General features: G+C 37.6%; 1 protein-coding gene across 1 annotated transcript in view; it reads left to right on the top strand.

Annotated features, from left to right (window-relative positions):
- Positions 1–17524, top strand: part of LOC306771488 (interferon-induced protein with tetratricopeptide repeats 1-like) — a gene marked incomplete at both ends in the record, with an annotated part of 45104 nt that overhangs the window by 24346 nt on the left and 3234 nt on the right. Inside the window, 2 exon segments of the mRNA XM_079260654.1 lie at positions 16875–17051; positions 17123–17312. Of these exon segments, the coding sequence (XP_079116780.1) occupies positions 16875–17051; positions 17123–17312 (367 nt within the window).

Here is a 17524-nt window from a genome sequence, read left to right as displayed (position 1 = left end):
CCTGTTAGTAGTACTACTGTATTACAGGTCTGTTAGTAGTACTACTGTAGTACAGGTCTGTTAGCAGTACTACTTTAGTAAATGACTGTTAGTAGTACTACTGTAGTAAATGACTGTTAGTAGTACTACTGTAGTACATGTCTGTTAGTAGTACTACTGTAGTACAGGTCTGTTAGTAGTACTACTGTAGTACAGATCTGTTAGTAGTACTACTGTAGTACATGTCTGTTAGTAGTACTACTGTAGTAAATGACTGTTAGTAGTACTACTGTAATACATGTCTGTTAGTAGTACTACTGTAGTACAGGTCTGTTAGTAGTACTACTGTAGTACAGCTCTGTTAGTAGTACTACTGTAGTACAGATCTGTTAGTAGTACTACTGTAGTACAGCTCTGTTATTAGTACTACTGTAGTACAGGTCTGTTAGTAGTACTACTGTAGTAAATGACTGTTAAGTAGTACTACTGTAGTAAATGCCTGTTAGCAGTACTACTGTAGTACATGTCTGTTAGTAGTACTACTGTAGTACAGGTCTGTTAGTAGTACTACTGTAGTACAGCTCTGTTAGTAGTACTACTGTAGTACAGATCTGTTAGTAGTACTACTGTAGTACAGCTCTGTTATTAGTACTACTGTAGTACAGGTCTGTTAGTAGTACTACTGTAGTAAATGACTGTTAGTAGTACTACTGTAGTACATGTCTGTTAGTAGTACTACTGTAGTACAGGTCTGTTAGTAGTACTACTGTAGTACATGTCTGTTAGTAGTACTACTGTAGTACAGGTCTGTTAGTAGTACTACTGTAGTACATGTCTGTTAGTAGTATACTGTAGTAAATGACTGTTAAGTAGTACTACTGTAGTAAATGCCTGTTAGTAGTACTACTGTAGTACAGGTCTGTTATTTGTACTACTGTAGTACAGCTCTGTTAGTAGTACTACTGTAGTACAGGTCTGTTAGTAGTACTACTGTAGTAAATGACTGTGAAGTAGTACTACTGTAGTAAATGCCTGTTAGTAGAACTACTGTAGTACAGGTCTGTTAAGTAGTACTACTGTAGTACAGGTCTGTTAGTAGTACTACTGTAGTACAGCTCTGTTAGTAGTACTACTGTAGTATAGGTCTGTTAGTAGTACTACTGTAGTATAGGTCTGTTAGTAGTACTACTGTGGTACATGTCTTTTAGTAGTACTACTGTAGTACAGCTCTGTTAGTAGTACTACTGTAGTACAGGTCTGTTAGTAGTACTAGTGTAGTACAGGTCTGTTAGTAGTACTACTGTAGTAAATGCCTGTTAGTAGTACTACTGTAGTAAATACCTGTTAGTAGTACTACTGTAGTACAGGTCTGTTAGTAGTACTACTGTAGTAAATGACTGTTAGTAGTACTACTGTAGTACATGTCTGTTAGTAGTACTACTGTAGTACAGGTCTGTTAGTAGTACTACTGTAGTACAGCTCTGTTAGTAGTACTACTGTAGTACAGGTCTGTTAGTAGTACTACTGTAGTACAGGTCTGTTAGTAGTACTACTGTAGTAAATGACTGTTAGTAGTACTACTGTAGTATATGTCTGTTAGTAGTACTACTGTAGTACAGCTCTGTTAGTAGTACTACTGTAGTACAGCTCTGTTAGTAGTACTACTGTAGGACAAGTCTGTTAGTAGTACTACTGTAGTACATGTCTGTTAGTAGCACTACTGTAGTACAGCTCTGTTAGTAGTACTACTGTAGTACATGTCTGTTAGTAGTACTACTGTAGTACAGCTCTGTTAGTAGTACTACTGTAGTACAGGTCTGTTAGTAGTACTACTGTAGTACAGCTCTGTTAGTAGTACTACTGTAGGACAGGTCTGTTAGTAGTACTACTGTAGTACAGCTCTGTTAGTAGTACTACTGTCGTAAATGACTGTTAAGTAGTACTACTGTAGTAAATGCCTGTTAGTAGTACTACTGTAGTACAGGTCTGTTAGTAGTACTACTGTAGTAAAGCTCTGTTAGTAGTACTACTGTAGTACAGGTCTGTTAGTAGTACTAAAGTAGTAAATGACTGTTGAGTAGTACTACTGTAGTAAATGCCTGTTAGTAGTACTACTGTAGTACAGGTCTGTTAGTAGTACTACTGTAGTACAGGTCTGTTAGCAGTACTACTTTAGTAAATGACTGTTAGTAGTACTACTGTAGTAAATGACTGTTAGTAGTACTACTGTAGTACATGTCTGTTAGTAGTACTACTGTAGTACAGCTCTGTTAGTAGTACTACTGTAGTACAGCTCTGTTAGTAGTACTACTGTAGTACATGTCTGTTAGTAGTACTACTGTAGTAAATGACTGTTAGTAGTACTACTGTAATACATGTCTGTTAGTAGTACTACTGTAGTACAGGTCTGTTAGTAGTACTACTGTAGTACAGCTCTGTTAGTAGTACTACTGTAGTACAGATCTGTTAGTAGTACTACTGTAGTACAGCTCTGTTATTAGTACTACAGTAGTACAGGTCTGTTAGTAGTACTACTGTAGTAAATGACTGTTAAGTAGTACTACTGTAGTAAATGCCTGTTAGCAGTACTACTGTAGTACATGTCTGTTAGTAGTACTACTGTAGTACAGGTCTGTTAGTAGTACTACTGTAGTACAGCTCTGTTAGTAGTACTACTGTAGTACAGATCTGTTAGTAGTACTACTGTAGTACAGCTCTGTTATTAGTACTACTGTAGTACAGGTCTGTTAGTAGTACTACTGTAGTAAATGACTGTTAGTAGTACTACTGTAGTACATGTCTGTTAGTAGTACTACTGTAGTACAGGTCTGTTAGTAGTACTACTGTAGTACATGTCTGTTAGTAGTACTACTGTAGTACAGGTCTGTTAGTAGTACTACTGTAGTACATGTCTGTTAGTAGTATACTGTAGTAAATGACTGTTAAGTAGTACTACTGTAGTAAATGCCTGTTAGTAGTACTACTGTAGTACAGGTCTGTTATTTGTACTACTGTAGTACAGCTCTGTTAGTAGTACTACTGTAGTACAGGTCTGTTAGTAGTACTACTGTAGTACAGCTCTGTTAGTAGTACTACTGTAGTACAGATCTGTTAGTAGTACTACTGTAGTACAGCTCTGTTATTAGTACTACTGTAGTACAGGTCTGTTAGTAGTACTACTGTAGTAAATGACTGTTAGTAGTACTACTGTAGTACATGTCTGTTAGTAGTACTACTGTAGTACAGGTCTGTTAGTAGTACTACTGTAGTACATGTCTGTTAGTAGTACTACTGTAGTACAGGTCTGTTAGTAGTACTACTGTAGTACATGTCTGTTAGTAGTATACTGTAGTAAATGACTGTTAAGTAGTACTACTGTAGTAAATGCCTGTTAGTAGTACTACTGTAGTACAGGTCTGTTATTTGTACTACTGTACTACAGCTCTGTTAGTAGTACTACTGTAGTACAGGTCTGTTAGTAGTACTACTGTAGTAAATGACTGTGAAGTAGTACTACTGTAGTAAATGCCTGTTAGTAGAACTACTGTAGTACAGGTCTGTTAAGTAGTACTACTGTAGTACAGGTCTGTTAGTAGTACTACTGTAGTACAGCTCTGTTAGTAGTACTACTGTAGTATAGGTCTGTTAGTAGTACTACTGTAGTATAGGTCTGTTAGTAGTACTACTGTGGTACATGTCTTTTAGTAGTACTACTGTAGTACAGCTCTGTTAGTAGTACTACTGTAGTACAGGTCTGTTAGTAGTACTAGTGTAGTACAGGTCTGTTAGTAGTACTACTGTAGTAAATGCCTGTTAGTAGTACTACTGTAGTAAATACCTGTTAGTAGTACTACTGTAGTACATGTCTGTTAGTAGTACTACTGTAGTACAGGTCTGTTAGTAGTACTACTGTAGTACAGCTCTGTTAGTAGTACTACTGTAGTACAGGTCTGTTAGTAGTACTACTGTAGTACAGGTCTGTTAGTAGTACTACTGTAGTAAATGACTGTTAGTAGTACTACTGTAGTACATGTCTGTTAGTAGTACTACTGTAGTACAGCTCTGTTAGTAGTACTACTGTAGTACAGGTCTGTTAGTAGTACTACTGTAGTACAGGCCTATTAGTAGTACTACTGTAGTACATGTCTGTTAGTAGTACTACTGTAGTACATGTCTGTTAGTAGTACTACTGTAGTACAGGTCTGTTAGTAGTACTACTGTCGTAAATGACTGTTAAGTAGTACTACTGTAGTAAATGCCTGTTAGTAGTACTACTGTAGGACAGCTCTGTTAGTAGTACTACTGTAGTAAATGACTGTTAAGTAGTACTACTGTAGGACAGGTCTGTTAGTAGTACTACTGTAGTACAGGTCTGTTAGTAGTACTACTGTAGTAAATGACTGTTAAGTATTACTACTGTCGTAAATGCCTGTTAGTAGTACTACTGTAGTACATGCCTGTTAGTAGTACTACTGTAGGACAGCTCTGTTAGTGTAGTAAATGACTGTTAAGTAGTACTACTGTAGGACAGGTCTGTTAGTAGTACTACTGTAGTACAGGTCTGTTAGTAGTACTACTGTAGTACAGGTCTGTTAGTAGTACTACTGTAGTAAATGACTGTTAGTAGTACTACTGCAGTACATGTCTGTTAGTAGTACTACTGTAGTACAGACCTGTTAGTAGTACTACTGTAGTACAGCTCTGTTATTAGTACTACTGTAGTACAGGTCTGTTAGTAGTACTACTGTAGTAAATGACTGTTAAGTAGTACTACTGTAGTAAATGCCTGTTAGTAGTACTACTGTAGTACAGGTCTGTTAGTAGTACTACTGTAGTAAATGACTGTTAGTAGTACTACTGTAGTACATGTCTTTTAGTAGTACTACTATAGTACAGGTCTGTTAGTAGTACTACTGTAGTACAGGTCTGTTAGTAGTACTACTGTAGTAAATGACTGTTAAGTATTACTACTGTAGTAAATGCCTGTTAGTAGTACTACTGTAGTACATGCCTGTTAGTAGTACTACTGTAGGACAGCTCTGTTAGTAGTACTACTGTAGGACAGCTCTGTTAGTAGTACTACTGTAGTAAATGACTGTTAAGTAGTACTACTGTAGGAAAGGTCTGTTAGTAGTACTACTGTAGTACATGCCTGTTAGTAGTACTACTGTAGGACAGCTCTGTTAGTAGTACTACTGTAGTAAATGCCTGTTAGTAGTACTACTGTAGTACAGCTCTGCTAGTAGTACTATTGTAGTACAGGTCTGTTAGTAGTACTACTGTAGTACAGTTCTGTTAGTAGTACTATTGTAGTACAGGTCTGTTAGTAGTACTACTATAGTACAGCTCTGTTAGTAGTACTACTGTAGTAAATGCCTGTTAGTACTACTGTAGTAAATGCCTGTTAGTAGTACTACTGTAGTACAGGTCTGTTAGTAGTACTACTGTAGTACAGCTCTGTTAGTAGTACTACTGTAGTACATGTCTGTTAGTAGTACTACTGTAGTACAGGTCTGTTAGTAGTACTACTGTAGTCTAGCTCTGTTAGTAGTACTACTGTAGTACAGCTCTGTTAGTAGTACTACTGTAGGGCAAGTCTGTTAGTAGTACTACTGTAGTACAGGTCTGTTAGCAGTACTACTTTAGTAAATAACTGTTAAGTAGTACCACTGTAGTAAATGCCTGTTAGTAGTACTACTGTAGTACAGGTCTGTTAGTAGTACTACTGTAGTACAGGTCTGTTAGTAGTACTACTGTAGTAAATGACTGTTAAGTAGTACTACTGTAGTAAATGCCTGTTAGTAGTACTATTGTAGTACAGGTCTGTTAGTAGTACTACTGTAGTACAGTTCTGTTAGTAGTACTATTGTAGTACAGGTCTGTTAGTAGTACTACTGTAGTACAGCTCTGTTAGTAGTACTACTGTAGTAAATGCCTGTTAGTACTACTGTAGTAAATGCCTGTTAGTAGTACTACTGTAGTACAGGTCTGTTAGTAGTACTACTGTAGTACAGCTCTGTTAGTAGTACTACTGTAGGACAAGTCTGTTAGTAGTACTACTGTAGTAAATACCTGTTAGTAGTACTACTGTAGTACATGTCTGTTAGTAGTACTACTGTAGTACAGGTCTGTTAGTAGTACTACTGTAGTACAGCTCTGTTAGTAGTACTACTGTAGTACAGGTCTGTTAGTAGTACTACTGTAGTACAGGTCTGTTAGTAGTACTACTGTAGTAAATGACTGTTAGTAGTACTACTGTAGTACATGTCTGTTAGTAGTACTACTGTAGTACAGCTCTGTTAGTAGTACTACTGTAGTACAGGTCTGTTAGTAGTACTACTGTAGTACAGGCCTATTAGTAGTACTACTGTAGTACATGTCTGTTAGTAGTACTACTGTAGTACATGTCTGTTAGTAGTACTACTGTAGTACAGGTCTGTTAGTAGTACTACTGTCGTAAATGACTGTTAAGTAGTACTACTGTAGTAAATGCCTGTTAGTAGTACTACTGTAGGACAGCTCTGTTAGTAGTACTACTGTAGTAAATGACTGTTAAGTAGTACTACTGTAGGACAGGTCTGTTAGTAGTACTACTGTAGTACAGGTCTGTTAGTAGTACTACTGTAGTAAATGACTGTTAAGTATTACTACTGTCGTAAATGCCTGTTAGTAGTACTACTGTAGTACATGCCTGTTAGTAGTACTACTGTAGGACAGCTCTGTTAGTGTAGTAAATGACTGTTAAGTAGTACTACTGTAGGACAGGTCTGTTAGTAGTACTACTGTAGTACAGGTCTGTTAGTAGTACTACTGTAGTACAGGTCTGTTAGTAGTACTACTGTAGTAAATGACTGTTAGTAGTACTACTGCAGTACATGTCTGTTAGTAGTACTACTGTAGTACAGACCTGTTAGTAGTACTACTGTAGTACAGCTCTGTTATTAGTACTACTGTAGTACAGGTCTGTTAGTAGTACTACTGTAGTAAATGACTGTTAAGTAGTACTACTGTAGTAAATGCCTGTTAGTAGTACTACTGTAGTACAGGTCTGTTAGTAGTACTACTGTAGTAAATGACTGTTAGTAGTACTACTGTAGTACATGTCTTTTAGTAGTACTACTATAGTACAGGTCTGTTAGTAGTACTACTGTAGTACAGGTCTGTTAGTAGTACTACTGTAGTAAATGACTGTTAAGTATTACTACTGTAGTAAATGCCTGTTAGTAGTACTACTGTAGTACATGCCTGTTAGTAGTACTACTGTAGGACAGCTCTGTTAGTAGTACTACTGTAGGACAGCTCTGTTAGTAGTACTACTGTAGTAAATGACTGTTAAGTAGTACTACTGTAGGAAAGGTCTGTTAGTAGTACTACTGTAGTACATGCCTGTTAGTAGTACTACTGTAGGACAGCTCTGTTAGTAGTACTACTGTAGTAAATGCCTGTTAGTAGTACTACTGTAGTACAGCTCTGCTAGTAGTACTATTGTAGTACAGGTCTGTTAGTAGTACTACTGTAGTACAGTTCTGTTAGTAGTACTATTGTAGTACAGGTCTGTTAGTAGTACTACTGTAGTACAGCTCTGTTAGTAGTACTACTGTAGTAAATGCCTGTTAGTACTACTGTAGTAAATGCCTGTTAGTAGTACTACTGTAGTACAGGTCTGTTAGTAGTACTACTGTAGTACAGCTCTGTTAGTAGTACTACTGTAGTACATGTCTGTTAGTAGTACTACTGTAGTACAGGTCTGTTAGTAGTACTACTGTAGTCTAGCTCTGTTAGTAGTACTACTGTAGTACAGCTCTGTTAGTAGTACTACTGTAGGGCAAGTCTGTTAGTAGTACTACTGTAGTACAGGTCTGTTAGCAGTACTACTTTAGTAAATAACTGTTAAGTAGTACCACTGTAGTAAATGCCTGTTAGTAGTACTACTGTAGTACAGGTCTGTTAGTAGTACTACTGTAGTACAGGTCTGTTAGTAGTACTACTGTAGTAAATGACTGTTAAGTAGTACTACTGTAGTAAATGCCTGTTAGTAGTACTATTGTAGTACAGGTCTGTTAGTAGTACTACTGTAGTACAGTTCTGTTAGTAGTACTATTGTAGTACAGGTCTGTTAGTAGTACTACTGTAGTACAGCTCTGTTAGTAGTACTACTGTAGTAAATGCCTGTTAGTACTACTGTAGTAAATGCCTGTTAGTAGTACTACTGTAGTACAGGTCTGTTAGTAGTACTACTGTAGTACAGCTCTGTTAGTAGTACTACTGTAGGACAAGTCTGTTAGTAGTACTACTGTAGTACAGGTCTGTTAGCAGTACTACTTTAGTAAATAACTGTTAAGTAGTACCACTGTAGTAAATGCCTGTTAGTAGTACTACTGTAGTACAGGTCTGTTAGTAGTACTACTGTAGTACAGCTCTGTTAGTAGTACTACTGTAGTACAGGTCTGTTAGTAGTACTACTGTAGTAAATGACTGTTAAGTAGTACTACTGTAGTAAATGCCTGTTAGTAGTACTACTGTAGTACAGGTCTGTTAGTAGTCCTACTGTAGTAAATGACTGTTAGTAGTACTACTGTAGTACAGGTCTGTTAGTAGTACTACTGTAGTACAGCTCTGTTAGTAGTACTACTGTAGTACATGTCTGTTAGTAGTACTACTGTAGTACAGGTCTGTTAGTAGTACTACTGTAGTACAGCTCTGTTAGTAGTACTACTGTAGTACAGCTCTGTTAGTAGTACACCTGTAGGACAAGTCTGTTAGTAGTACTACTGTAGTACATGTCTGTTAGTAGCACTACTGTAGTACAGCTCTGTTAGTAGTACTACTGTAGTACATGTCTGTTAGTAGTACTACTGTAGTACAGCTCTGTTAGTAGTACTACTGTAGTACAGGTCTGTTAGTAGTACTACTGTAGTACAGCTCTGTTAGTAGTACTACTGTAGGACAGGTCTGTTAGTAGTACTACTGTAGTACAGGTCTGTTAGTAGTACTACTGTCGTAAATGACTGTTAAGTAGTACTACTGTAGTAAATGCCTGTTAGTAGTACTACTGTAGTACAGGTCTGTTAGTAGTACTACTGTAGTAAAGCTCTGTTAGTAGTACTACTGTAGTACAGGTCTGTTAGTAGTACTAAAGTAGTAAATGACTGTTGAGTAGTACTACTGTAGTAAATGCCTGTTAGTAGTACTACTGTAGTACAGGTCTGTTAGTAGTACTACTGTAGTACAGGTCTGTTAGCAGTACTACTTTAGTAAATGACTGTTAGTAGTACTACTGTAGTAAATGACTGTTAGTAGTACTACTGTAGTACATCTCTGTTAGTAGTACTACTGTAGTACAGGTCTGTTAGTAGTACTACTGTAGTACAGCTCTGTTAGTAGTACTACTGTAGTACATGTCTGTTAGTAGTACTACTGTAGTAAATGACTGTTAGTAGTACTACTGTAATACATGTCTGTTAGTAGTACTACTGTAGTACAGGTCTGTTAGTAGTACTACTGTAGTACAGCTCTGTTAGTAGTACTACTGTAGTACAGATCTGTTAGTAGTACTACTGTAGTACAGCTCTGTTATTAGTACTACTGTAGTACAGGTCTGTTAGTAGTACTACTGTAGTAAATGACTGTTAAGTAGTACTACTGTAGTAAATGCCTGTTAGCAGTACTACTGTAGTACATGTCTGTTAGTAGTACTACTGTAGTACAGGTCTGTTAGTAGTACTACTGTAGTACAGCTCTGTTAGTAGTACTACTGTAGTACAGATCTGTTAGTAGTACTACTGTAGTACAGCTCTGTTATTAGTACTACTGTAGTACAGGTCTGTTAGTAGTACTACTGTAGTAAATGACTGTTAGTAGTACTACTGTAGGACAGCTCTGTTAGTAGTACTACTGTAGTAAATGACTGTTAAGTAGTACTACTGTAGGACAGGTCTGTTAGTAGTACTACTGTAGTACATGCCTGTTAGTAGTACTACTGTAGGACAGCTCTGTTAGTAGTACTACTGTAGTAAATGCCTGTTAGTAGTACTACTGTAGTACAGCTCTGTTAGTAGTACTATTGTAGTACAGGTCTTTTAGTAGTACTACTGTAGTAAATGACTGTTAAGTAGTACTACTGTAGTAAATGCCTGTTAGTAGTACTACTGTAGTACAGGTCTGTTAGTAGTACTACTGTAGTAAATGACTGTTAGTAGTACTACTGTAGTACAGGTCTGTTAGTAGTACTACTGTAGTACAGCTCTGTTAGTAGTACTACTGTAGTACATGTCTGTTAGTAGTACTACTGTAGTACAGGTCTGTTAGTAGTACTACTGTAGTACAGCTCTGTTAGTAGTACTACTGTAGTACAGCTCTGTTAGTAGTACTACTGTAGGACAAGTCTGTTAGTAGTACTACTGTAGTACATGTCTGTTAGTAGCACTACTGTAGTACAGCTCTGTTAGTAGTAGTACTGTAGTACATGTCTGTTAGTAGTACTACTGTAGTACAGCTCTGTTAGTAGTACTACTGTAGTACAGGTCTGTTAGTAGTACTACTGTAGTACAGCTCTGTTAGTAGTACTACTGTAGGACAGGTCTGTTAGTAGTACTACTGTAGTACAGCTCTGTTAGTAGTACTACTGTCGTAAATGACTGTTAAGTAGTACTACTGTAGTAAATGCCTGTTAGTAGTACTACTGTAGTACAGGTCTGTTAGTAGTACTACTGTAGTAAAGCTCTGTTAGTAGTACTACTGTAGTACAGGTCTGTTAGTAGTACTAAAGTAGTAAATGACTGTTGAGTAGTACTACTGTAGTAAATGCCTGTTAGTAGTACTACTGTAGTACAGGTCTGTTAGTAGTACTACTGTAGTACAGGTCTGTTAGCAGTACTACTTTAGTAAATGACTGTTAGTAGTACTACTGTAGTAAATGACTGTTAGTAGTACTACTGTAGTACATGTCTGTTAGTAGTACTACTGTAGTACAGGTCTGTTAGTAGTACTACTGTAGTACAGATCTGTTAGTAGTACTACTGTAGTACATGTCTGTTAGTAGTACTACTGTAGTAAATGACTGTTAGTAGTACTACTGTAATACATGTCTGTTAGTAGTACTACTGTAGTACAGGTCTGTTAGTAGTACTACTGTAGTACAGGTCTGTTAGTAGTACTACTGTAGTACAGATCTGTTAGTAGTACTACTGTAGTACAGCTCTGTTATTAGTACTACTGTAGTACAGGTCTGTTAGTAGTACTACTGTAGTAAATGACTGTTAAGTAGTACTACTGTAGTAAATGCCTGTTAGCAGTACGACTGTAGTACATGTCTGTTAGTAGTACTACTGTAGTACAGGTCTGTTAGTAGTACTACTGTAGTACAGCTCTGTTAGTAGTACTACTGTAGTACAGATCTGTTAGTAGTACTACTGTAGTACAGCTCTGTTATTAGTACTACTGTAGTACAGGTCTGTTAGTAGTACTACTGTAGTAAATGACTGTTAGTAGTACTACTGTAGTACATGTCTGTTAGTAGTACTACTGTAGTACAGGTCTGTTAGTAGTACTACTGTAGTACAGGTCTGTTAGTAGTACTACTGTAGTACAGGTCTGTTAGTAGTAGTACTGTAGTACATGTCTGTTAGTAGTATACTGTAGTAAATGACTGTTAAGTAGTACTACTGTAGTAAATGCCTGTTAGTAGTACTACTGTAGTACAGGTCTGTTATTTGTACTACTGTAGTACAGCTCTGTTAGTAGTACTACTGTAGTACAGGTCTGTTAGTAGTACTACTGTAGTAAATGACTGTGAAGTAGTACTACTGTAGTAAATGCCTGTTAGTAGAACTACTGTAGTACAGGTCTGTTAAGTAGTACTACTGTAGTACAGGTCTGTTAGTAGTACTACTGTAGTACAGCTCTGTTAGTAGTACTACTGTAGTATAGGTCTGTTAGTAGTACTACTGTAGTAAAGGTCTGTTAGTAGTACTACTGTGGTACATGTCTTTTAGTAGTACTACTGTAGTACAGCTCTCTTAGTAGTACTACTGTAGTACAGGTCTGTTAGTAGTACTAGTGTAGTACAGGTCTGTTAGTAGTACTACTGTAGTAAATGCCTGTTAGTAGTACTACTGTAGTAAATACCTGTTAGTAGTACTACTGTAGTACAGGTCTGTTAGTAGTACTACTGTAGTAAATGACTGTTAGTAGTACTACTGTAGTACATGTCTGTTAGTAGTACTACTGTAGTACAGGTCTGTTAGTAGTACTACTGTAGTACAGCTCTGTTAGTAGTACTACTGTAGTACAGGTCTGTTAGTAGTACTACTGTAGTACAGGTCTGTTAGTAGTACTACTGTAGTAAATGACTGTTAGTAGTACTACTGTAGTATATGTCTGTTAGTAGTACTACTGTAGTACAGCTCTGTTAGTAGTACTACTGTAGTACAGCTCTGTTAGTAGTACTACTGTAGGACAAGTCTGTTAGTAGTACTACTGTAGTACATGTCTGTTAGTAGCACTACTGTAGTACAGCTCTGTTAGTAGTACTACTGTAGTACATGTCTGTTAGTAGTACTACTGTAGTACAGCTCTGTTAGTAGTACTACTGTAGTACAGGTCTGTTAGTAGTACTACTGTAGTACAGCTCTGTTAGTAGTACTACTGTAGGACAGGTCTGTTAGTAGTACTACTGTAGTACAGCTCTGTTAGTAGTACTACTGTCGTAAATGACTGTTAAGTAGTACTACTGTAGTAAATGCCTGTTAGTAGTACTACTGTAGTACAGGTCTGTTAGTAGTACTACTGTAGTAAAGCTCTGTTAGTAGTACTACTGTAGTACAGGTCTGTTAGTAGTACTAAAGTAGTAAATGACTGTTGAGTAGTACTACTGTAGTAAATGCTTGTTAGTAGTACTACTGTAGTACAGGTCTGTTAGTAGTACTACTGTAGTACAGGTCTGTTAGCAGTACTACTTTAGTAAATGACTGTTAGTAGTACTACTGTAGTAAATGACTGTTAGTAGTACTACTGTAATACATGTCTGTTAGTAGTACTACTGTAGTACAGGTCTGTTAGTAGTACTACTGTAGTACAGCTCTGTTAGTAGTACTACTGTAGTACAGATCTGTTAGTAGTACTACTGTAGTACAGCTCTGTTATTAGTACTACTGTAGTACAGGTCTGTTAGTAGTACTACTGTAGTAAATGACTGTTAAGTAGTACTACTGTAGTAAATGCCTGTTAGCAGTACTACTGTAGTACATGTCTGTTAGTAGTACTACTGTAGTACAGGTCTGTTAGTAGTACTACTGTAGTACAGCTCTGTTAGTAGTACTACTGTAGTACAGATCTGTTAGTAGTACTACTGTAGTACAGCTCTGTTATTAGTACTACTGTAGTACAGGTCTGTTAGTAGTACTACTGTAGTAAATGACTGTTAGTAGTACTACTGTAGTACATGTCTGTTAGTAGTACTACTGTAGTACAGGTCTGTTAGTAGTACTACTGTAGTACATGTCTGTTAGTAGTACTACTGTAGTACAGGTCTGTTAGTAGTACTACTGTAGTACATGTCTGTTAGTAGTATACTGTAGTAAATGACTGTTAAGTAGTACTACTGTAGTAAATGCCTGTTAGTAGTACTACTGTAGTACAGGTCTGTTATTTGTACTACTGTAGTACAGCTCTGTTAGTAGTACTACTGTAGTACAGGTCTGTTAGTAGTACTACTGTAGTAAATGACTGTGAAGTAGTACTACTGTAGTAAATGCCTGTTAGTAGAACTACTGTAGTACAGGTCTGTTAAGTAGTACTACTGTAGTACAGGTCTGTTAGTAGTACTACTGTAGTACAGCTCTGTTAGTAGTACTACTTTAGTAAATGACTGTTAGTAGTACTACTGTAGTAAATGACTGTTAGTAGTACTACTGTAGTACATGTCTGTTAGTAGTACTACTGTAGTACAGGTCTGTTAGTAGTACTACTGTAGTACAGCTCTGTTAGTAGTACTACTGTAGTACATGTCTGTTAGTAGTACTACTGTAGTAAATGACTGTTAGTAGTACTACTGTAATACATGTCTGTTAGTAGTACTACTGTAGTACAGGTCTGTTAGTAGTACTACTGTAGTACAGCTCTGTTAGTAGTACTACTGTAGTACAGATCTGTTAGTAGTACTACTGTAGTACAGCTCTGTTATTAGTACTACTGTAGTACAGGTCTGTTAGTAGTACTACTGTAGTAAATGACTGTTAAGTAGTACTACTGTAGTAAATGCCTGTTAGCAGTACTACTGTAGTACATGTCTGTTAGTAGTACTACTGTAGTACAGGTCTGTTAGTAGTACTACTGTAGTACAGCTCTGTTAGTAGTACTACTGTAGTACAGATCTGTTAGTAGTACTACTGTAGTACAGCTCTGTTATTAGTACTACTGTAGTACAGGTCTGTTAGTAGTACTACTGTAGTAAATGACTGTTAGTAGTACTACTGTAGTACATGTCTGTTAGTAGTACTACTGTAGTACAGGTCTGTTAGTAGTACTACTGTAGTACATGTCTGTTAGTAGTACTACTGTAGTACAGGTCTGTTAGTAGTACTACTGTAGTACATGTCTGTTAGTAGTATACTGTAGTAAATGACTGTTAAGTAGTACTACTGTAGTAAATGCCTGTTAGTAGTACTACTGTAGTACAGCTCTGTTAGTAGTACTACTGTAGTACAGGTCTGTTAGTAGTACTACTGTAGTAAATGACTGTGAAGTAGTACTACTGTAGTAAATGCCTGTTAGTAGAACTACTGTAGTACAGGTCTGTTAAGTAGTACTACTGTAGTACAGGTCTGTTAGTAGTACTACTGTAGTACAGCTCTGTTAGTAGTACTACTGTAGTATAGGTCTTTTAGTAGTACTACTGTAGTATAGGTCTGTTAGTAGTACTACTGTGGTACATGTCTTTTAGTAGTACTACTGTAGTACAGCTCTGTTAGTAGTACTACTGTAGTACAGGTCTGTTAGTAGTACTAGTGTAGTACAGGTCTGTTAGTAGTACTACTGTAGTAAATGCCTGTTAGTAGTACTACTGTAGTAAATACCTGTTAGTAGTACTACTGTAGTACAGTTCTGTTAGTAGTACTACTGTAGTAAATGACTGTTAGTAGTACTACTGTAGTACATGTCTGTTAGTAGTACTACTGTAGTACAGGTCTGTTAGTAGTACTACTGTAGTACAGCTCTGTTAGTAGTACTACTGTAGTACAGGTCTGTTAGTAGTACTAGTGTAGTACAGGTCTGTTAGTAGTACTACTGTAGTAAATGCCTGTTAGTAGTACTACTGTAGTAAATACCTGTTAGTAGTACTACTGTAGTACAGGTCTGTTAGTAGTACTACTGTAGTAAATGACTGTTAGTAGTACTACTGTAGGACATGTCTGTTAGTAGTACTACTGTCGTAAATGACTGTTAAGTAGTACTACTGTAGTAAATGCCTGTTAGTAGTACTACTGTAGGACAGCTCTGTTAGTAGTACTACTGTAGTAAATGACTGTTAAGTAGTACTACTGTAGGACAGGTCTGTTAGTAGTACTACTGTAGTACATGCCTGTTAGTAGTACTACTGTAGGACAGCTCTGTTAGTAGTACTATTGTAGTACAGGTCTGTTAGTAGTACTACTGTAGTACAGCTCTGTTAGTAGTACTATTGGAGTACAGGTCTGTTAGTAGTACTACTGTAGTACAGCTCTGTTAGTAGTACTACTGTAGTACAGGTCTGTTAGTAGTACTACTGTAGTACAGGTCTGTTAGTAGTACTACTGTAGTAAATGACTGTTAGTAGTACTACTGTAGTATATGTCTGTTAGTAGTACTACTGTAGTACAGCTCTGTTAGTAGTACTACTGTAGTACATGTCTGTTAGTAGTACTACTGTAGTACATGTCTGTTAGTAGTACTACTGTAGTAAATGACTGTTAGTAGTACTACTGTAGTATATGTCTGTTAGTAGTACTACTGTAGTACAGCTCTGTTAGTAGTACTACTGTAGTACAGGTCTGTTAGTAGTACTACTGTAGTACAGGCCTGTTAGTAGTACTACTGTAGTACATGTCTGTTAGTAGTACTACTGTAGTACATGTCTGTTAGTAGTACTACTGTAGTACAGGTCTGTTAGTAGTACTACTGTCGTAAATGACTGTTAAGTAGTACTACTGTAGTAAATGCCTGTTAGTAGTACTACTGTAGGACAGCTCTGTTAGTAGTACTACTGTAGTAAATGACTGTTAAGTAGTACTACTGTAGGACAGGTCTGTTAGTAGTACTACTGTAGTACAGGTCTGTTAGTAGTACTACTGTAGTAAATGACTGTTAAGTATTACTACTGTAGTAAATGCCTGTTAGTAGTACTACTGTAGTACATGCCTGTTAGTAGTACTACTGTAGGACAGCTCTGTTAGTGTAGTAAATGACTGTTAAGTTGTACTACTGTAGGACAGGTCTGTTAGTAGTACTACTGTAGTACATGCCTGTTAGTAGTACTACTGTAGGACAGCTCTGTTAGTAGTACTATTGTAGTACAGGTCTGTTAGTAGTACTACTGTAGTACAGCTCTGTTAGTAGTACTATTGGAGTACAGGTCTGTTAGTAGTACTACTGTAGTACAGCTCTGTTAGCAGTACTACTGTAGTAAATGACTGTTAGCAGTACTACTGTAGTACAGCTCTGTTAGTAGTACTATTGTAGTACAGGTCTGTTAGTAGTACTACTGTAGTAAAGCTCTGTTAGTAGTACTATTGTAGTACAGCTCTGTTAGTAGTACTACTGTAGTACAGCTCTGTTAGTAGTACTACTGTAGTAATATCCACAATTAGCGTAAAAACCTTTCTCCATCTAATTAACACACCTTTCTGTTGGAGCTGCAGTGATGCAGCAGATCTTCACTGCAGGCTGCAGCAGCTGCAGAGTCGCTTCACTTGGGACCTGAAGGAGGAAGACATGAAGCTGGACGACCTCAGCAAGCAGCTGCTGCACGATACGGAGCTGCAGCTGGGACAACAGGGAGCCATGGCGCACTCCTACAGAAACCTGGCTTATGTGAGGTAAACGGTGAGAGGTTTGTTTCTCCTCACATACCTGGAACCTCTGAGCATCCTCACCTGTCTGTCCTCAGGTACCTTCAGGGTCAGCCAGAGGAGGCGTTGTCCCTTCTCAACCAATCGGAGCAGAAGACGGTGGAATGTTACGGTGAGGAGAACGAGCGCCGGTTCATTGTGCTGTACGGAGACCTGGCCTGGCTGAAGTACCACACCGGAGACCACCAGCAGTCTCAGAGCTACTGGCAGAAAGTCCAGGACATACTGGTATGTACACAGAACAGAACTGCTATCTTAGCTTAGCACTCATACATTTAACAGTTGTCCTGATGGATGTGAGAGGAGGAGGGTCACATGACTTCCCTGATTGACAGGTAGTTAGGTTATTACATCACTGATGGCCATCCAGAAACACAGCCTGGGTAACGAGACGATACTTCCTGCATGAAGGGATGGACGGTTTCTGGTTTTGGATCACA

Source organism: Telmatherina bonti (genome assembly GCF_933228915.1).
Source record: "Telmatherina bonti genome assembly, chromosome: 21".
Taxonomy (NCBI): domain Eukaryota; kingdom Metazoa; phylum Chordata; class Actinopteri; order Atheriniformes; family Telmatherinidae; genus Telmatherina; species Telmatherina bonti.
Note: the sequence above shows the minus strand (reverse complement) of the source record. Positions and strands in the feature narration are given on the sequence as shown.